At 54.0% G+C, this 26,357-nt stretch overlaps 1 protein-coding gene across 3 annotated transcripts in view; it reads right to left on the bottom strand.

Annotated features, from left to right (window-relative positions):
• Nucleotides 1–257: 257 nt before the first annotated feature.
• Nucleotides 258–26,357, bottom strand: part of Mov10l1 (Mov10 like RNA helicase 1) — a 60,357-nt gene continuing 34,257 nt past the window's right edge. For 2 of the 3 annotated variants that reach the window (XM_076853395.2, XM_076853394.2), the window contains exons 16-26: nucleotides 19,361–19,469; nucleotides 18,635–18,813; nucleotides 17,876–18,022; nucleotides 16,830–16,951; nucleotides 14,693–14,792; nucleotides 13,654–13,818; nucleotides 11,495–11,668; nucleotides 4,784–4,933; nucleotides 1,494–1,601; nucleotides 788–925; nucleotides 258–664 (exon numbers count right to left, since the gene is read on the bottom strand). In XM_076853395.2, the coding sequence (XP_076709510.2) occupies nucleotides 569–664; nucleotides 788–925; nucleotides 1,494–1,601; nucleotides 4,784–4,933; nucleotides 11,495–11,668; nucleotides 13,654–13,818; nucleotides 14,693–14,792; nucleotides 16,830–16,951; nucleotides 17,876–18,022; nucleotides 18,635–18,813; nucleotides 19,361–19,469 (1,488 nt within the window). In that variant the 3' untranslated portion in view covers nucleotides 258–568. The remainder of the gene's footprint in view (nucleotides 665–787; nucleotides 926–1,493; nucleotides 1,602–4,783; nucleotides 4,934–11,494; nucleotides 11,669–13,653; nucleotides 13,819–14,692; nucleotides 14,793–16,829; nucleotides 16,952–17,875; nucleotides 18,023–18,634; nucleotides 18,814–19,360; nucleotides 19,470–26,357) is intronic. The other variant, XM_076853396.2, reaches the window with a different exon arrangement.

Raw genomic sequence — 26,357 nt, 5'->3', positions numbered from 1 at the left:
GTTAGGGGTCACCAAAGTATTTATTGGGGGGAGGTAGCAGCAGTGACTGCCAAATGGCAGGAACATGCTGGTGTGTGCCAAGGTCAGCAGCCCGAGCAGGATCAGCTGCTGCCCACATCAATGCCCACGGCTGCAAGACAAGGGGCCACAGGATTTGCAGGACAGGCAGAAACAGGAACACGGGCAGGCAGGGTCTCAGGCCCATAGCATGAGGTGCACAGTCCCCTGCACACAGGCTGCTGTGCTTCCAGTGGGCCCGGCTCCTCTGTTGGCAGATGCTGGCACGGGGAGCTGGACCCACTCCTCTAGGCACAGCTGCAGGGGGGAGCAGCACGTGGATCTGGCTCCACCTGCCCCCGTCCCCAGGGTTCCTACCAGGTGCTTTGTTTATCCCTGTGTGTGTGAGCCCTGAATGATCAGGACAGAGTGGCTACTGCAGTACAGGGGCTGCAGAGAGCCTGGGAAGCAGTGTGGCAGGCATGGATGTGGGGGTCCTAAGTGAGGGCCAGCAGAGGAGGGGCAGGGCCATCCTAAAGCCAGCCCAGCCTTTAGGAAGCAGCAGGAACACTCACTTCTGCAAAGCCTGCAGCTCGGGAGGCAGATCACAGCCAGTGTACACACCGTTGGTAACGCTGTATTCCAACAAGGCACCGAAGCAGGGGTCCTGTTGGATACGAGGGAGCCATGACTCCTGTGCCCCACACATCCCTCACCTCAGCGGCCACTTTTGGGTGGCCTGGCCCTTCCCTAGAGCCCTCCTCCTCAGTCCCCTGTCTTGCACACTCACTCTGACTAGCACATGCGGGTTTCCCAGCACAATCAGCAAGGCTTTGGGTCTGGTGATTGCAACATTGAACCTTTTTGAGTTGGACAGAAAACCCAAAAAATAGCGATCATCTTCAAATCTGTCTTCATTTGACCGCACCTGAAAAACAAAAGAGGAATAAAAAATGGCATTGTACACTTTTTGTTCTTGTTTTTGCATGGAAAACTCTTGCCCCATGCAGACGTGTAGGAAGAGGTTCTAGCAGGAGTCTGTACTGTTTGGGAAGAAGCAGGGAACATGCCCACATGGCCACACGCCCGACAGGGACCCCACGTGGCAGGGTTTAGGTGGCTCCTAATCTCTTTGTTGTATCTGAACTTTCACCTTGTCTGCAATTAACATGTACTCTTCAATAAAGTTAACGTAAAAGTAACGACACGTGGGGCTGTGAGTCCGACCTGGCTCCGCAGGCGGCAGTGCTGCAGAAGCTGCCATGGTGGGGCTCCTTTTCAGCTGCCTCTTTCTGCCTCCTGGGGACTTCCCTTTACTTCTGGCCCTGACCTCTGGGTTGCTGGAGAACTTCCGCAGTCAGCACCTGTGGTGCATCTGGGCCTGGAAGGCCTCGCCTTGCACTTTGTCTAGGGCAGGCATCCAGCTCTGCCGCTTTAGACCCCAGGGTTCTCAGCCCCCACAACAGCGAGGTGGCTGCCAGCCAGCGGATACCTACCGTTGAAATCACAATGACCAAATATTCTTGCCCTTGAAATTCCTCTACTGATCCAACCTTTATGTCCATCAAATCAACATTTCGCAGAAGAATTTTTATTTTCTCCACCTTTAAAAGAGGTTGAAATGTTAAAGATAACCCTGTACAAATCTGATCAGTTCTTTCTCATCTTGGTGTACAGCAAATGCCAGCCCACGTGCAGTGCTGCTTTCAGTCACACAACACATCTACTTCAGTCCAACTCAGTGGGGACACACTGCTCGTCAGGAGGGCTCAGCTCCTTGTGGAACACCTGCCCTCTCCCAGGAGCAGGGGTTAAGAAATGAGAGGGTGCACTGCTGCTCACAGGTGGGATGTGCACCTCGATGGCAGCAGGCCCCAGGACCTCTGCTAGGCCTCTTCTGGGGGACTGCACACCCCGTGGGGCTGAGCTCCAGCAAGTGTGACCACCAAGGAGAGCACAGGAGGTGAGTGAGGCAGGAAGCAGCCACCTAACTCAGAGACAGTGCTGCTCGGGCAGGAGGAGCTGGCTGAGGTGCCAGGGGCTGCAGTGGGATGACACCTGTGGAGAGCCGGCGTGTGGTGAGGAGTGAGCTCAGCTGGACCTCTGGAGAGCAGAGTGGGCAACAGATAAGACCAACACAGCCAGGAGGCGGCGGGTAGATGGAGGCCTGAGGGACAGCATACGCCCACAGACTGAAGGCTACGAGCGAGTGCATGTCCAACCATGCAAGAATCAGAAACACCCCAACCAACAGCAAAGCCAGGTGCAGCTGGATGAGACCCCTAACTCAGCCCCCAAGGGCAGAGCCCAGAACAATGTGGAAAGATGTGCGGCTGAAAGAACTAGACACAGCTCCACATAGATGGGCATCACACGGAGCAACTTCCCAGGCAACAGTGAATCCAGGGCCGTGAGCAGAGAGAGGTTCTCAATGCCCTTTCAAGGAGGCCCCCATGCCCACCCCTAGGCAGTCCCAGCAGCCCCTCTCCAAGGCAGTCCCAGCAGCATGTGCCTTGGAGAGGTAGGCCCTCAGCACCCGTTGGTCACCCAGCCAGGTCACCTCAGAGCATGGCCTCTGTGTCCCCTGCAAGCCATGCCTACACCCAGCCTTAGGGAAGGGGGTGAGGAGACGTGCAGGGCAAAGGCTGCAAAGATGCGAGAGGGCAGCACAGCCCCGCGACTGGCTGCACCTCAGACACCTACAGGGGATGCTCGCGCCTGTGCCCAGATTGGCCGACCCAGGCCCAGCCTGCCTGCCAGTCCCAGGCTGAGAGGGTGGCAGAGCCCAGCAGGACAGCAGACAACATGGGGGGCAATGGGACCTGCGGAGGAGCGGCTAGAGGAGGCAGGGGCTCTGAAGGCTGGCCAGGGCTGTGCTGGATCAGGGTTGGGAGTAGGGAGGCTGCCTGCAGCAGTTCTCAGCCAACTGACGACCTCGCTGCTCCTGCCAGGGCGACGACTCACCCCTCTCCATGTCTCAGGGCTCCCAGGCCCACATGTGCCAGACTGGGTGTGGAATACGGTAGAGGGTGGACTCTCACTGGTCCCCAAGAGAAATCAGTTGAGTGGACAGACCCTGAAGCAGGCAACTAGCCGAGCTGGCTGTGCAGAGACTAGGGCAGCATGGAGGCCTGGGAGCTTCACCTGGCTCAGGGCCAGCGTGGCTCAAGGACCCGTGCCTGAGCGCAGCCACAAGGGCGGGCCTGAGCTTTTGGACCAGCCTCGTGACACATGGGCTGGTTCTCCTGAGGGCTCCAGGTCAGGACGTGGCAGGCAGGATGGCAATAGCCAGGTGCGCCCAAAGCAGCCATGTAGCTGGAAAAAACTGACACACCTCTGGGCTCTGGAGACCAGAGGCACCCAACCTGAGAGGTGCTGATGCCTGAAACACCGCACGTGGGTGAAGACAGCGCTGCTCTGTTCTGGGGTGAGGCCAGGCCCAGGGACTAGTGCAGAGTGACCTCAGAGAAGGGCTGAGCCCCACCCGAGAGGTGAGGCTGGATGAGCCACTCCTTGCTGAGGCTGTGAAGCCAGGAGACCCTCCGCCAGCAGAGGGCAGTCTTACCTGCTCCTGGTGGTAAGCACAACTGCTGCCCACTGCCGGGCCACACCTGCCAACCACCAAGCTGGGTTGCCCTCTGCTCAAGCAGAACAAAACAAAGCCTCAACCAGGACAGGACAAGCTGAGTGCAGGCAGCCATGGCACAAAGGCTTACCTGCTCCAGCCTTCATGGTCGCTGCCGCTGGAGCGCCAGGCACTTGGCTCAACCTCAGGCACAGAAGAGACACGGCCTGATTGAAGGGCTCCGTGCAGGGCACACACCAAGGGCATGCCCCCTGACCTTCACCTATGTGGTCGGCTGCTGCCTGCCTCTCGGGGCTTCTTCCCCAGGGCGGGGTGGCTTGTACCCCCAGGAGAAGCGCTCAGGGACTGACACTCCAGCACGCTCCAGGCCAGGCAGGAGTGCAGGGGCCCTGTTGTGCAGCTCAGGGAGAGCCTGACTGGCGTGAGGCTTAGACGAGAGGCGATGCAGGAGAGTCCAGAGGTGAAGAGATCATATTACCAGAGGACACCCTCATCAGTGGATTGATCCACTTGAGTGGATTAACTGGGTGGTGACTGGAGGATCACTGAGGATATGGGACACAGGGGGCATGGCTTTGGGAATTATACTTTGTCCCTGGTGAGCAGAGCTCTCTCTGCTTCCTGGCTATCAGGTCCCGAGCTGCTTCCCTCCACCACACCCTTCCTCCATGGCGGCTGCCTCACTGTGGGCCCAGAACTGCGGAGTCGGCCAGCTAGGGACTGAACCTCTGAAACTGTGAGCCCCAAACAAACTATTAATTATTTTTGTCAAGTCATTTGTCACAGTGATGTAAAATGCTAACCACAACACAGGGTAATGCCACCCACCATCCTGTGCCTAGGTGGAAGAGCCACACAGAACGAGCAGAGTCCCCTCAAGGATGACACACCACCCCTTTTGAGAAGCTCCGGTTGACAGTGGGGTTGGCGAGCTTCTCCTTGAAGGGCCAAATATCCAGGGTATTCCAAAGTTTTATGATGTAACCATTTAGAAACAGAAGTAAGCTCAGCTCTGCAGAGCAGGGATGGCTGGGGGAAGCAGTTTGCAGACCTTCCCTCCAGAGCACTCGAACGTGGTCCTGCTTCTCTAAAAACCTGCTGCTGTTCACAATGAGTTTGTCTCTGCCTTCTACAGACTCCACAAAATGGGGAACCTGGGCCCCAGTGACTGTAGAACAAGGGACATCCCTGCGGGCACACCTGTTTCCGGTAGGGCGTGATGACACCGATGTCCCTGGCAGACACCTGGCTGGAGACACTCCGGGCCAGCAGGCAGCAGTAGCGCATGACCTGGACAGCCTCGGCGGGGTTGAACCATGACGGGCTTCTTCCTTCCCGAGCCTCGCTGCCCTGAGGTAACGAGGAGAGAAGACTGCATTGACTCAGTGACCATCACCCCGGGCCCACGGTCAAGGATCGGGATCCCTGATGTTATAAAATACACACTGAATTGACAGAAAGAAAGTCCCTCTTTCAGGTGCTGGGGCTGGGCCTCGGTGTTAGAGCGCTTGCCTAGCACTTGGGAGACCCTGGGCTGGATCCTCAGCACCACACAAGGAACAACAACAACTAAAATAAAGGTCACATTCTTAAAAAAGAAAAGAAAAGAAAAGAAAAGAAAAGAAAAGAAAAGAAAAGAAAAGAAAAGAAAAGAAAAGAAAAGAAAAAGAAAAAGAAAAGAAAGTCCCTCTTTCATGCAGGGCTTATAATCTAGGAGGGCAAGTGTTAAACAGTCATGCAATCACAACACGCCGTACAACCTGCCTCAGGGCTGACCAGTGGAAGGCCAGGGCAGAATTCCTTCAGGGAGCACCACTGAGGACAGGATGGGCAGTCGCTGTCAAGGAGCAGGCTGGGCTGGAGGCCACGCAGGGCCTGACACAGAAGGGTTCATGGCCCACAAGGGGAAAGGCCATGTGCCCAAAGCCTGGGAGCCATGTGCAGCAGACAGCGTGGCCTGACAGGAACCAGCCAGCTGCAGCCAGTTGCACAGACCCGGCAGTCCACCAAGAGCTAGGTGCTCACGTCCTGCCCACTCCAGCCAGCCCCTGGCTACAGGGAGGGCAGCTGTCACTCTCTGGATCATTCCCAGGAGAGAACAAATGACATTTCTCAACTTGAGAAACTCTTCCTTGAAGCATGAAGGACGCACTGCTCTAGGGACAAACAGACCAAGACACAGGATACTCATAAGTGAGACTCACACACACAGTTCAATGTCCTTAGCAAGGGTACCAAGGCCACCAGGAGGACAGTCTTCCCAGCAGATGACTCAGACTGGATGCGCACCTGCGAGAGGGCAAAGCTGGGCCTCGTCTGGGCCCGTGTGGATGCTGACTAAAGATGGACAAGAGACTGGACAAGACCAGGTCTGCAGGCACTTACAAGAGAACACAGAGGAAGCTCCCCAGCATTGTAGTTGGTGGTGACATCCTGGACGTGATGCTGAAGCACAGGAAGCAACATAAAACACCAGAAAAATGGATGACCTCAAAACTACACTTACTCATCAGAGAACAATCCTGAGTGCAGAGACAGTCTGGGACAGGAGAAAATGTCCCCAATACGTTGAGAACTCATGCCACTCAACGACAAAACCCACAACCAAGTAAGCGCATGCAAAGGACCTGCTATTTCTCCACAGAAGACAAAGGGCAGGACAAGCTGCCCAACATCCCCAATCCCTAGGGAGATGCAAACCAAAACCACCCTGTGCTGGCCATGTGGCCACAGCCCTGATCCCAGTTACCTGGGAGGTGGAGGCAGGAGGAATTTGAGGCCAGCCTGGGGAGCTTAGCAAAACTTGTCTCCCTGGGGAAACAGCTGGGTGGCAGAGCAGTGCCTCGCACGTGGGAGGCCCTGGGTTCCGTTCCCAGTACTGCAAAGCACACTAAAAAAAACCTACCCCATGGCCACAGAATGATACTATTAAAAAAACAAAAGGGGAAACACTGTTGGTGAGAATATGGGGAAAAGAGAACTCTTGTGCACTGCTGGTACAGATGTAAAGTGGTGCAAGAGATGGAGAGAAAGGAGCCCGGACCGCGCCGCTGCTGTGGAGAGCAAGAAAGGCCCACAGAACTCCCGCCAGAGCCTCCACACTCTCCACGTTCACAGCAGCACTTCTAAGTTTCCATTCTTAGTCTTTTTAAACTAGTAGCAAGTGTCCAGAGCTTAAGTGTCCACTGATGGACAGGGGGGTGAACAAAACGCAGTGGGCCACAGCAGCGGGTGCTTGGGGGCAAGCTGGGGAAGGTGCCCCGGGGGCTCGGCACTGAGCCACGCCCCGGCTCCTGTTCTTACTTTGAGACAGGGACTCCCTAAGTTGCCAAGGCCCCCTGGGACCTGCAATCCGATCCTTAGCCTCCAAGTCCCCGGGTGAGTTGCTGGGGTGACAGGCGCGCGGGCTCCCGTGTTCAGCCCTTAAAAGGAAGGGAATTCTGACACCCACGCCAGGACCTGGATGAACCCAGAGGACACCAGCTCAGTGGCAGAGCCAAGACTGCCATTCTACGCAGAGGTCCCGCGGGTCACGGACCCTCACTCCTAAGTGAGTCTCACACACACAGTTCTGCACCTCCTCCCAGTTGTCCTGCAGGAAGCAGGAAAGGAGGGCAGGGTGCCCGCATTCACTGGGGAGCATTTGGGTTAGCAAGATGACAAGGCTCTGGGATGCTGGGTACAGAGCAAGACACACATACTAACAGCGCTCAGCTCCACACTCAGGATGGCTCACGTGGGAGACTTTGTTATGTGTATTTAGGTTCCAATTTTAAAAAGCAAACACCATGTAAGGCAACAAAAATTTACTACTTTTCAGAATTTTTTTCTGTTAAGCTATATGCAACTATCCCTTCAGATTTACAATGAACAACTGAAGTAAAGTTTTAAGAAGACTAAGAATGGAAACTTAGAGCAGAACTTCTACACTGAGGAGGAAAAATCCGAGGAACAGCAAATGCTGAACTGGAAACATCAGGAAAGGTGGAGAGGACTCTGAGTAACACAGGAGAAGGGAGCTGAGGTCTCTCCTCAGGCAGAGGCTGGTGCGGTGAGAGCAGCACCTGGCTGCCACGGAGAACCGCACAGGAGGGCGAGATGGGGCCTGTGTGTGGGCGCCAGCCTGAGCCAAGCTGCAGGAGAAGCTCGCTTTAAGTTCTCCGTCACACACAGCGTGGGCCACACCAGGCCTGTCCCGAGCAGGGCACAGAGCAGCTGGCAACTCCCACAGGACAGACTTGGGACAATGACCAAAGCTGACACCTAACTGGCCACACTTTCCTAAATGCAGGAGTTTACAGGCCAAAGTCCTTGATCAGAACTTAATAAAATCAGAAATAGAAAAAATGAGGTATCACAAAATTCTTTGTCACATGGAAATTAAGAAAATTACTCTCCACCATCCTTTTTTTCCATTTCAAATGGAGTGTTTTGTTTTCTGCTTCCCTTGGTACTTTTCTAATCAGAGCGTTAAGTATACATAGAAGTTGGGCTCCTGACAAATGACGCCTGTGTGGAATGTGTGACACGTCCGGTCCGTTTCCCTCCACCCGCTGCTCTCCTGACCCTCCTTTTGATGGCTTGTTAATTTTTGATTGGTGCTCTGTAGAGATTCATGAAGGTGGAATTCCCTGTGGTATATCTGCATATGCACACAGCTAAACTGGACCCCCTTCCCCCCTTTCCTCCCTCCTTCTCCGCCACCGGAGAATCTTCCCTTTGTGGCGTCTGGTCCCCTCCCCAGGCCTTCTCTGCCTGTTGTGCTCTAGTTCCACACAGGAGAGGAAACGCCCCCTGATTCCTGAGTCTGGCTTACTTCCCCCAGCACGAGGTTTTCCGTTCCCACCCACCCACGGCCCCACAATCCCAGTCTTCCTGATGACTGGACAACTCCCTGGTGTACATGTGCCCCATCCTTGGTCCTCTCTCCACTGACAGGCACCTGGGCTGGTTCCCAGCCTGGCTAGGAGGGCTGGGCTGCTACAGGCCCTGGTGTGGCTGTGCCTCCACAGAAGGCTAATCTAGTGACTCTGGAGAAATGCCCAGGAGCGGGAAAGCTGGGCCCTAGAGGTCTACCTCCCTTGAATGGAAAAGAAGGTCCCTGAGAAGTCACAGGTCTGGGAGGGCAGGCGGAGGAAGACTAGAGGGGAGGGGGACTTAAAAGCCAGTAAGAAACCAGAGGTCAGCAAAGGAAGGGAGCCAGGGTGAAGACGACATGCTGCAAACAATGGAGCAGAGAACAGGCATGAGCTGGCTTTCCAGCTGAAGCAGAGGCTGCAGCCTGGCCTTTGGGCCCAGATGGTCAATGCTATCAGCCTTACCGTCCTGCCCAACACTGTGGTCGAATCCAAAGGCAGCAGAGTCCAAGATCTGAGAGCCTTGGCTTCCTCAGGGCAGTGAGACAGCAGCACTCAGCCCTGCCCGTGGGTGCCATGGAGACCCTCTACTGACCTCCTTCTGCCTAGACCCCTGAGGGCTGGGTGGGCACAGCGAATGGACCGCTGCCCCCGAGCTCTGCGGGGGATGGGCAGCCAGCAAGGTGGAGGTCTATCTCCTCTCAGGGGAGGGAGCCTGAGTGTGCAGGGAGCAAGGGCTAGGCAAGGGTAGGAGTGGGCCGCAGCAGCAGGACTGCAGTATCACCCCACCTCATCCTCAGAACAATGCCTGCAGATGAGTCGGCATTTAGAGGTCACTTACTAAATCAGTCTACTGCAGTGAGCTTGCACAAGTCTACACTGCCTCAGCGTCCATGGGAATGCACCTTGGACGTCCTCACACCAGAAGCAGGGCTCAGCCCCTGACAGGTCCCTGTTCTGCACCTCCTCCCAGCTCTCCTGCGGCCCACCTAGATCTCTGCCTCATATGGCTGTCCCTGATGACCACCTCCCCATGGGTCAGCTAGATGAGGCCTGCTTGGGCTGCCCACACCTCACCCTCACACCTGCAAGGACTGTGTAGACCTGCTGCAGTGACCACCTCTCGCCTGCACGTGACTTCCTGGAACTCTGTGCTTGATCTGGACGCCCAGTTAAAACTGCCTGTGGGAAATCTGTTTGGATAACACTCTGGGCCCGATAGAGGCATGGGCCCACGCCCCCCCAAGTCCTGGACCTCCATGCTTGGCCGCCAGGTAGGCTGTGTACCTGGGGGCCTGTGTGTGATGAAATCTTTATTCCATCTCGTGTCTCCTAAGCACTGAGGTGGGCCGCTCCCATCGTCAGACCCTACATTAAAACACCTATGTTCCTGCAATCCCAATGGCTTGGGAGGCTGAGGCAGGAGGATCATGAGTTCAAAGCCAGCCTTAGCAACTTAGGGAAGCCCTAAGCTAAGCAACTCAGACCCTGTCATTAAATAAAATACAAAAAGGGGTGGTGATTTGGTTCAATAGTTGAGTGCTCCTGAGTTTGCTTAGTAGTACCAAAAAAAAAAAAAAAAAAAAGCAAAAAACCCCAACAACACACACACACACTCTCTAAGTTTTTGGACCAACTCAGGACTTCTTTTAGTCAACTACATATATGTTGTTTGTTATTTACTAAAGTGACTTTTTTCTGGGGAGAGCACTGGGGGTTGAACTCCAGAGCACTCAACTGCTGAGCCCCATCCCCATCGCTATTTTGTATTTTATTTAGAGATGGGGTCACACCTTGCTTTTGCTGAGGCTGGCTTTGAACTCACGATCTTCCTGCCTCAGCCTCCTGAGCTGCTCAGCTAGGTCAGTGTGTTTTGTAGCATACTAAGACTAATTGTTTTATAAAAAATCCACAACTTCATTTTGTAATCAGTTTCTCACGTAAAGCCTGTGGTAATTTTTAGATTGCACTGAGCACACTAGTTAATTTGTGGAGAGGGGCCAGGTGAAGCCTTGCGTGAACCAGACCTGCACCTAGGGCCCGCTTTGTGCTTGGGCATAGCCTCGAGCCTCTCCAGCCTCACCCTTACATCTGCTGAGGCTCACCTCGAGACACTTCAGAGGGGTCCCCTCGGATACAGTTTCTCATTGTTTTTCTGATGCACAGGCAGCTTCTGGGGGTGTGCAGAATCAGCCAGGCGGTGGGCAGTAACTGAGGGCTCAGGAGCACTGGCTGTCAGGGAGGGAGGGACAGCCTCAGAGCAGACCCCTCTCAATTCCTCTCCCATGTGAGGGTGGGATTCCACCAGCCACTGGACTCCAAGCCACCGAAGACAAATGGACCTCAAACACGTTTCTTGACAAGGGGTTTAGAGAGGAACCGCGCAGGGGCTGTGTTGTGTGGAGCTGCCGCCTGGACTCTCACTGCCACGGGAGGGGTCCCTGGCACCAGTGCGCCCTGTCCTGTCTGGTGCCGTCCCAGCTCTCAAACCTCCTTCTTTGGCAGTGCATGTGAAACCTAACTCCTAATCTGACTGTCTGGCTCCAGTGAAGGCTGAACTTGTGTTTAGCTGTGGAGCACCCAGCCCCTCCCTGTGTGAGGCCCTGCTGAGAGGAAGGCTGTCACCTGGGGTCTCCCCTGACCTGGGACTCCGGTGCTGATGGATGTGCTCTGCAGGGTGGGTGGGCACTGCTGGGCAGCAAGCTTCCTAGGCCCCACTTCCGGTGTCCTGCCCGCCGTGCCTCCCCGGCCTTCTGATGGGTGCTCAGTCAGCCTGGGCCTCTTCTTGGGACCAGTGCTTGACTGCTGTGAGCATCACAAGATGCTGCCCTGGGAGGCCCACCCTGCAGGCCACTCCTGAGCCGTCCCACAGGAGAGGCTGGTGGCAGTCCTCCTGTTGCCTGCTGCTCCTGGGGACCATGAGCATCCCTCTGCCCCTCGCCAGGCTCTTGAGAAACTACTCAGTCCCTGACACAGTGAGTCCACACACAGGGGGCAGAAATGAGCACTCCTGCCTGGCTGGCGCAGAGCATCCGAGGTCCTAGGTGTGACTTACCCTCACCCCGTGGAAGATGAGAGGGAAGCCTTTCTTGGGCAGCTTCTCCCAGCCCAGTAAAGAGGTCACCACTTTGGGGTCTGCACAGACTTCAAGCTCCCTGTGATAGAAAAGCCGAGAGGGCAGCGCCAGCAGGGCCGAGTGGGATCTGTAGTTCTTCACTAATTTTGTGACCTGCAGGAAGAGGACAGGTGCAGAGCGCTAGGGGAGGCAGCACTGGAGCTCGTCCACTCCCCAGGGCAGTTCCCCACTCCTGCCTATGCCTCCCTGAGCCTGAAACCTGCCACCACCCTAGCTCCCCAGATGACGGTCTCTGCGAGGGTCTGTTTAACAGCAAGGACTGCTCCTCTCCTGGGTCCTAACGGGCTGGGAATCTCCTAAGGGGCACAGACGGCTCCAGATGCACCACTGTGTGCCGTCTGCGTCACTCTGGATCCAGTCTCATGACCCCAGCCCTTAAGCCAAGCCCTGTCGGCCTGCACCTCCGCTGGATGGCAGGCAGGCAGGCAGGCAGAGCCACGGTGCCCTCCCTGATGGGCTGTACGCTGTGAGGACGCCTCCACACTCCTCCTCCATCTGGTCTGCAAAGTTCACATGCTTACCTTACACGCTTCTTCCCTGGTTCCTGGCAAACGCTCTGGACTGCTGACCCAGGGCAAGGGACTTGTTAATCCAGGGAGCAGGACATGTGTCCCGCTTCCAAGAAGCCAATCACAACGCTAGACCTCACCTGTCCACCACACCACCAGCCCAGAGCAGCACAGGGCCTGGGGCATATTGAGAGCCACGTGCCCTAGAGCTGCTCTCAATATGCAGGTGGGAGCTTCAGAACCAAGCCGTGGGCCGGCGGAGGCTCCTGGCGCCCGGTGGCCACTGCTGCGTGCACCTGCGGGTGGTGAGGCAGCAGCAGCTCTCCCACAGAGGCCGCCGGCAGGTGCCCAGGAGGTTGGAGCACGGCTTGCCCCTCCCCTGGCAGCAGAGCTCTCAGGACCCTATCTAGGTTCAGAAGATGCTGGCCACCATCACCTCCTGGGGCAGCCACTCTGGGTTGTCCACTCCTCCCACAGTGGGTGCCTTTCAGGTGGGTGAGCCTGGGAGGCCCTCCTCAGCCCGAAGATCCCCAATACCCCCTCCTACAATCTCACCCCTCTTATTTCAGTGAGGTAAAGGCCCCAGGAGGCTCCAGCCCCTTTCCCCAAGCCTCTCATGAGCACCGTACCTCAACCACACCAGGAATCCACCATCAGATGGAAACCTGTCTTCTTTTTTGTATTATGGCATGTTAGTAATGCAATGACATAGCTGTTTAGGAGAATAGTTTTTTTTGGTGGTACTAGGGGTTAAATTCAGGGTACTCCACCACTGAGGCACACCCAGCTGTTATTTTGAGAGAGACTCTTGCTAAGTTGATGAGGCTGTCCTTGAACTTGCGATACTCCTGCCTCAGCCTCCTGAGTTGCTTGGATCATAGGCATATGGCCACCATGCTGGGCATTTTTTGGGGGGGTACTGTGGCAGTTTCTCACTGTCTTGCAACAGGCCCCACAGACCCAAGGCTCCCGGGTTCAGCGTGACAGGGCTGTCCCCAGTCGGATGAGCACCTCAAGTCAGGAGAGCTCACCAGAGACACTCCCACAGCCTTTCACGGGCAGATCTTCTCTTACTTTAGTCAGAGTTACAGAACCAGTTCCCGTTTCTCCTGCTGCGATGGGGCACTTCCAAGTTAGCTCCCATTGTCCTGGACCCCAAAGACCCCTGCCATCAGTGCCAGGCTGCCTGGTGTCCCTGGCCCCAGCACAGGCCCTGTGAGGCACACTGCATGGCTCCTGGGAAAGGGGAGCGGATGCAAGGGCCTAAATCCCATCTGGGAGGCAGGGCAGTGGGCAAAGAGTCCCATGCACTGACAGGCATCCGTGCTGGCTCCTGCTTCAGGGTGCAGCCTTGGCGTGGGCGGGTGGAGGACACTGGTGTTCCTGTGGAGGAGGTGCATGCTCCATGCCTCCTGGGCATGACAGACAGGGGTGCCCGCTCACAGCCACAACCAGTGGACAAGGGAAAGTAGGCGGACAGCAGTGTGGCAGCTTCCCCTGCTGGCTTGCCATCCTGGGCTACTCCTGCCTCGCAGTGCTCAAGCCACTCAACAGGCCTGGCTGACTCACCAGCAGGGGGTTGTACGCGCCACAAGCACCAAATGCACTCTCGTCACGCAGGTACGCTGGACGGGACATCAGTCTCTCCAACATGGACACGTTGAGCCCGTAGGCCATGGCCAGCCTGGACTTGATGACGGGGCCAAGCTGCATGGGGTCTCCAGCAAGCACAATCTGTGGCACACAAGGGCTTGATGGGGCCCAGCACAGCACATGGTCCCCACCTGAGGAGCACCCTGGGAGAGCAGCAGCCGGCTTCCCGGCTCAGGGTCAGGCTGTGCAGGCGGGGCCCACGTCCACTGTGGATGCATGAGAGACAGAGAGGGTGCTGCTGGACCCATGAGGACTTCCAGAGGGCAGGGAAGTGGACAGCACTCCGTCCTGGTGGAGGCCCCCATGTGGCCATACCAGGCTGACTGTCCCTGTCTGTCCTGCCTGGAGGCTGGAGGTCCAACTGGACCAGCCCCGTTTCCTCCCCAACCCTTCCTGATCTGCCCAGAGCCTGGGGACCTGAGAGGAGGCGGGTGTGCCCTCTGGAGGGGAAAGGGAGGGGCACTTTCTCACCCCTCCTATTCACAAGGAGCCCACTCCCACATGGCAGGTCTAGATGACTGCTCCTTGCCGAGGGGTGCAGGGAACAACAGGGGTTTAAGATGAATTCAGAGGCTCCACAGGAAGCAGCAGGTGGGCCTGACAGGCACATGGAGCAGGAGGGGCTGGGGGTCAGAGGGGAGAGGCCCAGAGCAGCCCAGAGGGAGCAGGCATAAGGCCCAGCCCTGCCTTCTGGCACGGGGCGGGGGTGGGGGGGATCATCAAGGGCAGGGAGCAGCTGCTGACTTTGCCACTGGGTCTCCAACACCTAGAATGTTCTTCGCTTTGTTTTGCGAGTGAAAAACTCACCATGGCAGCCCCCCGCACTGTGCTGCAGCAAGCAGCACTGAGCTCCCTCTGCTATGCCTGGTGCGATCTCCTGGCCCGAGGCCACGACCACTGGCCAAGGGAAGACGGGGCGAACGAGACAGAGTGTGCCGCTGCACACAGGCCTTACCTGGCCGTTGACATCGGAGATCAGCCCCAGAGGAATGAGGCACTCTGGCTCACTCGCCTGCCCGGCCTCGTCCACGAACACGTGGGTGAAGTGTCCGACTCTAGAAGCAGAGGTGTCTGAGTGGTCATGCCCATCATGGCTCTTAGCACCCGGTGCCAGGCCCCATTCTGCACCTGTGGGTCGAGTGGCACCCAGAAGGGCCGCGTGCCTGCCTCCCCGGCTGAATGACTGGGTACAGGCTGGCAAGGAGAGCCCGAGACAGATCAGTGCCTGGCGCTGTGTGTTGCTCAAAAGGACATGGACAGGACAGTGTGAGAGTGGGCATGACCAAAGCCTGAGCACCTTAGGACACTGCATGGCCTTGCAGCAGCTTCCCCAGAGCTCCATCAGGCTCAGCCTCTCCACTGTGAGTGAGCTCGCAACCCCAGGCTGGCTGCTCCGCCTCTCTGCCTGCTTCCCTGGGAGTGAGGGGAGACTGGCCAAGGAGCAGCACTGGGCAGCTGGCAGCAGGTGGCCTGGGCACCTCCTCCTGACTGGTCCCACCAGCCACACTGGCCTCTCACCACACACCCAGCAGTTTCTAGGTGGCACTGCCATGGTGAGAGCAGGACGCGCCCAGGGTGGAGGGGACACTGCCTGCACCTACCTGGCCTCCAAGCCTCAATAATCCCACTAGGGCATCAAACCCGTAGTCAGAAGTGCCAGGGAGGCTCCTCGCTCCCACCTCCCACCGTGGCCAGAGTCGGGGCCCCTGTGAGAGACGAGGAGGTGAACCGCGCTCTCCACCTCTGCTGGACACTAACCCAGCACAGGAGGATGAAGCCGAGTGCTGCATTAGCTGGTGTCACTTAAAGGCACTTCTCTCAGAAGACACTGCCCCCTCTGTCCTGTAGGGCTTCACAGCTGCAGCTCTGGGTTGTCACCAGCACAGCAGCTGGCCCAGCCAGGCACCTCTTCCCCTGGGACCTGGACGTTGGTGCACCCACGCTCTGCACACCAGGCTACCTTGCCCTGCATGAAATCTGCACCCCAATGTCACGAGACCTGAACAAGAGAAGGATGGGCTGTCTCTGCTCAAGCCTCTCCACCTCCAGGCCACCAATGCGTTGATAAAGTCCCTTACCCTGTCCAGACCTGCCCCATCCAATGCAGGGACCTCAGCTGCCACGTGTGGCCCTGGGGCACTTCAGGTGGCGAGCCAGAAACACGCCATGTTATAAGGATGAAGATGGGGTTTTTAAGACTCTGGTCCTTGAAAACAGTCACCGTCTGACCTGTCACCCCCTGGCATGTGCATGGCGTGCTCTACGAGGTGAGAGGAGCCAGCAGGCATGGGCTCAACTGTGACCGCTGGATGCAGCTCCCTGTGACACTGGCAGAGGCCTGGAGCCCATGGCCAGGCACCCTCACAACCACTGCCTCAGGCTGCCCCCGCCAGAGGCCACAGCCTGCCCCTCATGTGTCAGGGGAAGGTGGGGCTTCCTGGTACCTCAGCCTGCTGCACGCCACCTGGTGGCCCTCACTGTCCCTGCCTCCCTCCCCACAGCACTGAGTGACTGAGCGTGCGTCTCGGGCAGCCTCCTCCTATAGCTCGGAAGTCCAGCAGAAGTGCCTCTGGTCAACAGGGCACCCCACGTTACTCCACCTTCCCTCAGAGCCCACGCACCAGTGGGCTTGAGGTCCACAGAACTGGACCTCAGCGCCCAACTACTTCCTATGTGTCCTGCCTCCTCACATCCTCTAAGCAACTCACCCCCATGTACAGAGGCCTCGGAATCTTCCTGCCACACCAGGGGCCATGTCCAGTGCCTCCCTGGACCTCAATCCCTGGGACACAGTCTCCTCTTCCAGCTCCCCTCCTGCCACTCCTTTTGTTCACAGGCTCCAGCTCCAGAGGCCCCTCTGGGTAAAATGCCTGGGGCCCTCTAACCACAGGATCTTTGTATGCACTCATCCATCTGCTGGCGTGTCCCTCTATTGGGCTGTGTGAGCCTCTAGGGTCCAGCACAAATACCACTTCCTCAGTTGGACCGAAGCTATCCTGGCCTGTCATCTAGCCCCTGGCTGCTGCTTGTCCCACCACCTGGCCTCTGCGCAGTCGGCCTCCCACAGATGTCCCTGCCAACACCGCGCTCACCTCACTCCTATCTGGTAGAACAGCCCCGCACTGCTGCACGTTGTGATTATTATCCTGAAGCGCGATGCTCTCCAGATATCCTCCCCATCTCTGCAATAGGGCTTGATGGCATCAATGATGGTCTAGGGCAAGGAAGGCAGAACACATTTGGTCTTCAAATTATTAAGTGCTCCTTTAAACTGGGCAGAATGACAAAGCCAAAATGAATTCTGAGATCATCTTCCCTTCGCCACTTCCCAGGGAGGGAACTACCTAGTGATTCAGGACTGGTTTTTTTTTTTTTTTGGTGGTGGTATTGGGGATTGAACCCAGGTCCTTGTGCATGCCAGGCAAGCACTCTACCAACTGAGCTGTATCTCCAGCCCCATGGCTTTTTTCTTAATTAGCATGTTTTACATTTTCATATTGATTAAGTCCATGTTTTGTGGGCTCTAGAGCCATGAACATAACATACCCCTGCAGAGCCTTCCAGGAAACAACATTTCCTCATCTTAACTCATTATTATTTTTTGAGATGTCTGGGAATGGAACCAGGGACCCTCATGTGTTACGGTTGTGCTCTAGCACTAAGCTACTTCCCCAGCCCGTTTTAAAAATTTTATTTTGAGACAGGCTTTCGCTAAGTTGTTGAGGCTGGCCTTGAACTTGTGATCCTCCTGCCTCAGCCTCCTGATTGGCTGAGATTACAGATGTGTACCACACTGAGCCTGGCTTCAATTTTTTTTTTTTTTTAAGCAACATTTCAGTCTATAAGCAAACCAGAAGCCTACCACTTCCCTGAAGCTTTACTTGTAACCAAGCCAACAAAACAGAACTAAAACAGAACAATTCATTTGCAGGTGAAATAAGAGAGGAACAAAATACTTTCAGGAAGCTCAGGACACCTGTGACAGGACAGACAACCTGGAATGTGACAGTGAGCAAGGTGTGCAGGGCACACCAGAATTGCAGGCGGCTTGGGGCTGTCACCCTCCTGCCCCTGCCCCTGCCTGCCCAGGGCACCTGCTGAGGAGGCAGCCTGCTACCACTCCATGCCTGGGGCTCACCTCCTCAAACCTGCAGGTGGCGTTAACCCGGACCATGGCGGCTGGTCTCAGCATCTTGCTTTCATGCAGTCGCAAACACACGAGGTCAGCAGCACTGTTAGAGGGGGCACAGACCAAGATCCGACTGTCCGGCAAAGCATAATGTACCTTCATCAAGACACAAGAGACGGAGGATCATCACTCTCAACCCCGCACAGCAGAACCCCAGGCCTGCACACAGGCTGCTTTGCCAGACGTGGATGCCGGCTCGACCCCTGAGACCCCTGAACACAGCACAGCAAGGGTTCTGCCTCACAAGGCATCCCCAGGCACCAGGGTGTGCAGTGAGGCTCTGCATTCCCCATGGTCCTAAACCACCTCCTAAGGCAGAACCAGGTCACACCACTGTACAGCACCAGCAGGCACTCAGGTGAGCTTGCTAACGGAACCCTGAATGGCACAGAAATACTCAATACACAGTATTTCCATAAATTTGATCTGAAATATAAAAGACACTGGCAGCTCCTGCAGAGTGGTAGCTTCAGCCACAGCCAAGGCAGCTTCTGCAGTAGCTCTGTGACAAGATCAGTGGTTCTGTTCTGGACACTAAGCCGCACCTCCCCAAGTGGGCTTTCACCACCCTAGCATCCACACCAGTTCGCTCGACCATGGAGCGCTGGCCTTCTTAGCCCTTCCGACCACAGTGTGAACTGACCCATCCTGCAGGCTGAGACGCAGGAACACAGCACGGAGTTCAAAGCAGCCAGCTGCTGACCTTACCTGCAGAACCGCCTCGATGATGGTCACGGTCTTCCCTGTCCCAGGAGGTCCAAAGAGGACGTATGGGAGAGGGCGGCAGTCGCCACTGAGGATCCTTCTCACCGCCAGCTTCTGGTTCTCATTCAGCACTGGGTTGAAGAACTCCGTGTCTCTTGCTTTGGGGGTCTGGGTTTCGTCGGCTGTGTTTGGAGTGAAGAGAGGGGTTCAGTTAGCGGCCAGGAGTCGAAGCACCCACGCCTTGATGGCTGAAAGGCAGCGGCAGACAGGCTCTGGAGCACGTCCACCACACAGACGCCAGCACAGCTCGCCCCTGGGAATGCCGATCTGAGCACTGCGGGGCAGTCAGGAAAACTACACTAGGAGGGAAAAGGCCATTCCATTTATTTTTCTGCTTCATAGACACAGTGTCACCTGGAGTACTGGACACGGATTTAAAAACGTCTGTGATACGCCAGGTGCGGTGGCATACACTTGTAGCCCTGTACGGGGAGGCCGAGGAGGGGCACTGCTCAAGCCCAGTGTTTTGAGACCTGTCTGAAACACACCTGTCTACAACTGCTTAAAAGCTCAAATGGCCAAAAATAACCCACAATCTGAGTCTTTCTAGAGTGCCTAAGCCAAAATCAGGATGAGGCCCTGACCCGTCCCCTGAGCAGAGTGGGAGCCCGCATCTCGTGGCACCCACTGCAGCCGGCCGCTCTGCTCTGAGCCCTGGTACTCACGCACCCAGGCTGCTCGTCTCTATGGTGAGGGCAGCCAGCCCTGGCAGGTCCTTGGCCCCAGTGTGCCTCTGTTTCCCGGCATGTTTAGTTTGGTCCTTCCCAGTTTTCCTGTTCTAGAAATGATCATGCAGAGGATGTTAAAAATTTAGCTTTGAATGCACTGGATTAGTTTCAAGAACAGACATAAACATCTACCAATATCTGCTTCTAATGCTTAACAGCTCTTGATATGGGCCACAGTCATATTCTTCAAAATATAGTGAAAATACAGGATATCTGATCAAAAGATTCCATCAGTTTTTGTTTTCTATGTCTCTTAAAAACAAATATGAATTTTGTGGCGATGAAACCAAAATAAAGGGTTACATTTTACTTAACAAGGGCATACCCTTCCACTCCTTGGCTGGCCTTCAGCTGGCCTCCCGCTGGCCTGCGAGAGGCTGATGAGCTGCCCAGAGGTGGGTGGTCCTGGCAGCCCCTCCAGGCACAGCTGGACTGGGCAAGGCCTGCCCAGGAACTGGTCTGGCAGACATGTTTAAACATAGATGGAGTTGGCCCTGGACCAATGGAACTTCTTTGCCATTACAAGGATATTCACTGCTTGTGCAAGCACCTTTGTAAATTAACTTGACTACTTTCAGAGGATAAATTCTTGGATCTGTATAACTGCTACATAAAAGTTTCCTCATTAAAATTTTGCATACATTGCCAAACTTTATCCCAGAAGCCTCTGTCCAGGTGATCTGTCTACAACTGTTGCCAGGTGCCGTGGAGCACAACTGTGGTGTCATCAGCCACATGCATGTGATGTCCAGGTGGTGCCACAGGCTTGCTGCACTGGTCCTCACACACAGGGAAGCACGTGGCAGGAACTCCTTTGGCCTGTGCCCTTTTCCACGGCTCCTAGACCATCCATGCTGCTGGGTAAGTCCGTCCTATGTCTGAGTCGGGGGGGCTCTACTCCAAGAACACACCCCATTTCTCTGTCCATTCTTCCGTTGACTGACACGGCCGTTTCCAGCTTTGGGCAGTAACCAACATGCCATGAACTCTCAGTATGCATCTTGGAACAGCCACATATAAGCGCGCTTTCCATTTCCTCTCAAGTTTTGGCCCTTGCAACAGGTGTGTGGTGGTAGCTCACTGTGGTTGTCTCCCCTACGATGACAGCCAACGCTGTTGGCCTTCCCAGGGTTGGCCACCTCTGTGTTCTTTGGTAAAGGGCTGGCCATCTTCCTGCTGAGCTTGCAGTTCTTTGCTGAAGACCTGGACACCAGGCCTTTTCAAGATGGAGGATCTGCATAAGGGTCTTCTCTCTACCTCTTCTTGTCGTCTGTGGTCTTCAGTGTCTCCTGACGGTAAGCTGTTTCATTTCACTGAAGTCTAGCCTGTCATCTTCTTCTCTATGGGTCACATATGACCCTCCCAGTACAGGATGGGGCAGTCTTCTGTGTGCTTTCCTGAAGTTCTGTGGTCTGGGCTCTGGCCATCTCACGTTAGCTTTGCACTTGCCGTCAGGTATAAATCCAGGTGTGCATTTCTGCATGTGCTCTGAATTTATACATCAACTTGGAGAAAAACAGGTGTCTAAACCATACTGAGTCTGAGCTGGGGCAGGTACCATCAGCACTCCCTAGTGGCCAGCAGACAGTCCTGCACAGTTCCTCTGATCTACCTCTGAGATCTTAAAACATTTAGATGCTATTTTAAGTGGTATTCCAACACCCCACCTGTGTCTGTGAAAGGATGTGAGTGGCTTGTTTTTGCACACCAGCCTCATGTCTTCTGTCCTGCTAAGCCGCTCAGCCCTGAGGATGCCTTGAAGAGTCCATCAGACTCCCACACACCCTGTAGGTCCCTCCTCCTCTGCCCTGCCACACTAATCATCCACCAGGGCCTGCTCAGTGTCACACAGAAATGCCAGGGTCCTGTCATCTCACAAGGAGAGAGCCCTCACCACTGAGCAGGCTTCTCTGGGGAAGGACATCCTGACAGGACAGGTGTCCACTGGAGGACACTTGGGATTTCCTCTTCAGCTTGTCAATAAGGTGAAGGACACTGGCTGATGTGAGGGATAACCCGTGTCCCATTCCCAAGGGGAGTGCTTCCTGGCCTCATGCATATTCAACTTGCTGATACTTTGTTCCAAGATTTGGACTTCTGTGCTCCCAAGTGACCCTGGCAGGAGTCAGGAAAACTACACTAGGAGGGAAAAAGGCCATTCCATTTATTTTTCTGCTTCATAGATGCAGTGTCACCTTGAGTACTGGAAATCCCAAGTGTCCTCTAGTGGACACCTGACCTGTCAGGATGAGCTCTCAGGTGCCGAAGCTCTCTGCAATGGAGTCTGTCCTCAATGCGCTGACCGGCTGCTTGCTTACTCATTCATTTGTTCATGGTACTGAGGCTGGAGCCCAGGGGCGCCCTACCAATGAACTACATTCCTAGACCTTTTATTTTTTATTTTGATGCAAGGTCTAAGTTGCCCAGGCTGGCCTTGAACTTGCAATCCTCCTACCTCAGCCACTTGAGGTGCTGGAGTTACAGGCATGAGCCACCAGACCTAGCAACACTGGACACGAGTGTGAAATTAAACTTCCCTGAGCTAGAGTCTGTAGAACTGGTGTCATCTTCCTGAAAATTTCACCAGCTTGAAAAATTCACCAGCAACGCTGTGTAGCAGAGGCTTTTTTGTGGGGAAGGTGGTGATGTTTCTAACTGAAAGTTCATTCTTGAACAGATCTATGGCTAATCAAGCATGATTTCTTGTTGAGGGAGCTTTAGCAACTTGTGCTTTCAACTAATATGGAAGTTGTTTATGCAAGTTGCTGTATTAATCAGTAATCTGTTCACAGTTGTATGAGCCAGAATTCTCTAGGGAAAATTGAACACTGCTGTGGCCCCAGTGGGATGCTGACTGTGGACAGGGCCAAGCTGCACATGTGCTTTCTCCTGCAGATGCAGTGCTGGGGCTAACCCCTCCACCCCTGTGCTGTCCCAGCCACCTTCCCACCTTCCCAGGCACTCAGCAGGTGGTGTAGCCATAACCTTTGCAGTTTTAAGGTAACACAGCAAAACAAGAACAAATTTCCTTTTCCTTTCTTGGAATTTCACAGGATAGGTTTGTTCTTGCTGTGCAAACAATTTTTCTCTTTGAGATCGGTGACCTTAGTGTGCCCAGAATAAGGTCTGACCAAATATCTAAGCACCAGTGGTCAGTGAAGGTGAAGCATGCGGTTAGCCAACACCCGTGGATTCAGGGGGCAGTGCATTTCTTATAACCCCATCAGTCTGGTTCAAGGTTCAGCAACTTCACTCATCTTCTCAAAGGACTGACTTTTACTCAGCAATTCATCTTCAATTTCTACTCAATGTATATTATTCTCTTTTGCTTTATTCAAGTTCTATTTGTTTTGTCTGGCTTTTATACTTCTTAAAAATTTTATTAATTTATTTATTTGGCACTGGGATTAAACCCCAGGGGTCCTTAACCACTGAGCCATATCCCTAGTCCTTTTTATTCTTTGAGACAGGGTCTCCCTAAGTTGCTGAGGCTGGCCTTGAACTTGTGATCTCCTGCCTTTGCCTCTCGAGCCCTGGGATTACAGGTGTGTGCCACTGTGCCCGTTCTAATTTCTTTTTAAAGGAGGAAGCTGAGGCCACTGACTTGAAGTCTTTTTTCAAAATTAGGCAGTTGATGCTATAAACTTTCCCCAAGGCGTCTCTGGTGGCATCTCACAACTTTTGACAAGTTGAGTCACCATTTTTGGTCTGGTAAGAACTTTCCAATTCCACTCCTCATTTCTTTGATCCATGGGTTATTTGGGGGTACACACCTGATTTCCAGGTTCTGGGGAATTCTGACTTCTGAAGTCACTCTGGTTGGTGTTGCTGTTCCGGTCCCAGCTCTGGACTCACTGCTTCCTTCCATGGACTCTGAAATTGGGGTGCAGACAGTGCTGGCTGACTGGGCCTGTGTGGTGCTGTGGCTGCGTGAGTCGGGGTGCTGGAGGTACTTCTAGGCAGCCAGGCACTCAGGGCTGTCTGCAGCACGGAGGCACCTAGCACGGCCATGTGCTCCTGACGGATGACCCTGTGGCGACACTGCAATCTTCTCCTGGTTCTTCTCCATCTTCTAAGAGCTCTTGGCTCTGAGACCCACTTTCTTTGACACGAATGGTTTGGCATCATTGCCTTTATTCCTTACCTATCTTTTCCCATCATTTACTTTCGACTTACCTGTCCTTGTATTTAAGTGTGCTTCCCACTGGCAGCACACACAGTCTCTTCTCTGCATCCCTGGGTTCCACACCTGCAGCCTCATGTGCAAACCTTCTGTCATTGCCCACTGAATGCTGTGTGGCCACCACCGAGGGAGCGTTTATGCCCTCCCAGGCATCACATGCCACCTGCGGTCAACTCGGCATCAGGAGGATGTGTGCGGGCTGGACAAGATGGCACTGTGTGTCTAAAGGACTCCCTGGGTGTCCACGGACTTTAGTACCCTGGGCATGGTCTGGGTCCTGGACCAAGCCCTTGAGGACACTGAGGACGATGGTAGGTATTTCTTTTTCATCTAATCTGACAATCTAAACTGTTTAACTGCAGTGTTTAGAACACTGATGTGCTTAGACTTAAATCTACCACCATGAGATGGGTACAAGTGGCATACACCTACAATCCTAGTGACTCAGGAGGCTAAGGCAGAGGGATCAAATTCAAGGCCAGACTTGGTAACTCAGCAAGACCCTCAGCAACTTAGCAAGACCCTGCCTCAAAATAAAAAATAAAAAGGATGGGGGATGTGGCTCAGTGGTAGAATGACCCTGGTTCAATCTCTAGTACCAGAAACCCTGAAACTATCACCTTGATACATGTTTTCTGTGTTTCATCTGTTCTGGGTACAGTCACAGATTTCAATACCTCTCTCTGACTGTCCAAGTGGACTGGACATCAGCAAGGTCACAGACCCTGGGGCACGTGTCCCTACTTCTCAGTTACTTACTCTGTACTGTTCAGGGCTGCCTCAGGTTTCCAGTGACAGTCTTTAGCTGACTACAGCCTACTTGTAAGTGACACTGCTTGGCCTCACACATCCTCTAAAAACCTCACAACATCGTTCTTCACTCTTCTGCTTGTGCTGTCCTCACTGCACGCTTTACACCTGTGAATCTGACAAATCCACAATATACTGCTGGCATTTCAGCTTCACAGTGTCTTTTAGTTCAGTGCCATGATGCACACCTGTAATCTTAGCAGTTCCAAAGACTGAGGCAGGAGGATCACCAATTTGGGGCCAACCTCAGAAAGTTGGCGAGGCTCTAAGCAACTCTCGTCTCAAATCAAACATAAAAAAACAGGCTGGGTATGTGGCTCAACAGTTAAGTGCCCCTGTGTTAAATCCCTGCTATCAAAAAAAAAAAAAAAAGTCATTTAAAGAGAGTTTTTAGAAATAAAAATGTTTTTATACTACCTGTATATGTATAATTAATTTCTGGTAGTTTCCACTACTTTGCATAGATCCTTATTCCCATTTGATACCATTTTCTTCATGCCTGAAGGACTTTATTTTTAGCAAGGCAGGTATGCTGGTCACTAATTCTTTGATCTTTCAGATTTTGTATGTCTAAAGTTTTTTTTTTTTAAATATGTTTTTTTTTTTTTTAAGTTGGAGATGACACATGCCTTTATTTTATTTGTTTATTTTTATGGGTGCTGAGGATCTAACCCAGTGCCTCACACATGCTAGGCAAGTGCTCTACATCTGAGCCACAAGCTGGCCCATCTAAAGATTTTTTTTTTTTTTAAATGTTATTAATGGGGCTGGGGTTGTGGCTCAGAGGAAGAGCACTTGCCTAGCATGCGTGAGGCACTGGGTTCGATCCTCAGCACCACATAAAAAACAAATAAAGGTATTTGTCAACTACAACTGAAAAATAAATGTTTAAAAAGTGTTATTAGTGCATAATAATCATACAAAAACTGCATTCACTGTGATACATGCACACGCAAAGAACAGCACTGGGTCAACCTCACTCCCTAGCGCCTCCCAACCCCTTCCTGACTTTTTCCTCTACCCTATGGTTCCCTTCTATTTTTACAAGATCCTTATTTCCATTTTATTCTCTAGCTTCCACATGAGAGAAAACACAAACCTTCACCTGAATCTGCTTTATTTTGCTTGATATAATGCTCTCAAATTCCATTTCCTGCAAATGACATAATTTCATTTTTCTTTAGGTAAAATAAACCTCATTGTGCGTGCGCGTGCGCGCGCGCACACACACACACACACACACACACACACACTTCCTTTATCCACTCACTCATCCATTGTCCATTGGCGGGCCTAGGTTGGTCCACAGGGGGTGACTGTGAGCTGTGCTGGTGTAAACAGGGTGTGTATGTCTCACTGTCGCGCGCTGACTTTGATTCTTCAGGGAGAATAGTGAGGAGTGGCAGAGCTGGGGCCCATGGCGGGTCAAGGGCTGGTCTCTGAGGAGCCTCCCTGGTGACTGCAAAGTGGCTGTACTAGCTACAGGCACATGTACTACCCACAGGCACATGGAGCTCCTGGCCCGCCCCCAGTCAGATCACGGTGGGCTGACTCTGCGCAGGGCACGGCCGTTCCTCTCCATGTGGACAACCAGTCTTCCCAGCACCACTTGTTGTAAGGCTCTTTTCTCCAGCACATTCTGGCGCCTTTGCCAGGGGTCAGATGACCACAGTGTGTGGGAATGTCTCAGCCGTGAGGAGGTCTCACAGATTTCCAGGTTGGCAGTTTTCTCTTTCCTTTCCACACTTTAAAGACAGCATCCCAATGCAACTTGCTCTGTGCTGCTTCAGAAAGGGGCTGTCCCACCTCTGGTCTGTGTGGAGGCACTGCTGCACGCAGCTGGGAGATGCGCTCCGCTGGCCATCACTGGCCCTGAGGGATCTGGTGTCCCGTGTCCAGTCACTGCCCAGTCTTCTCTTGAGGGCTGGAGGAGTTTCTCACGTAC

Source organism: Callospermophilus lateralis, chromosome 4 (assembly GCF_048772815.1).
Source record: "Callospermophilus lateralis isolate mCalLat2 chromosome 4, mCalLat2.hap1, whole genome shotgun sequence".
NCBI lineage: Eukaryota > Metazoa > Chordata > Mammalia > Rodentia > Sciuridae > Callospermophilus > Callospermophilus lateralis.
This window is presented reverse-complemented; position numbering and strand designations above follow the sequence as displayed.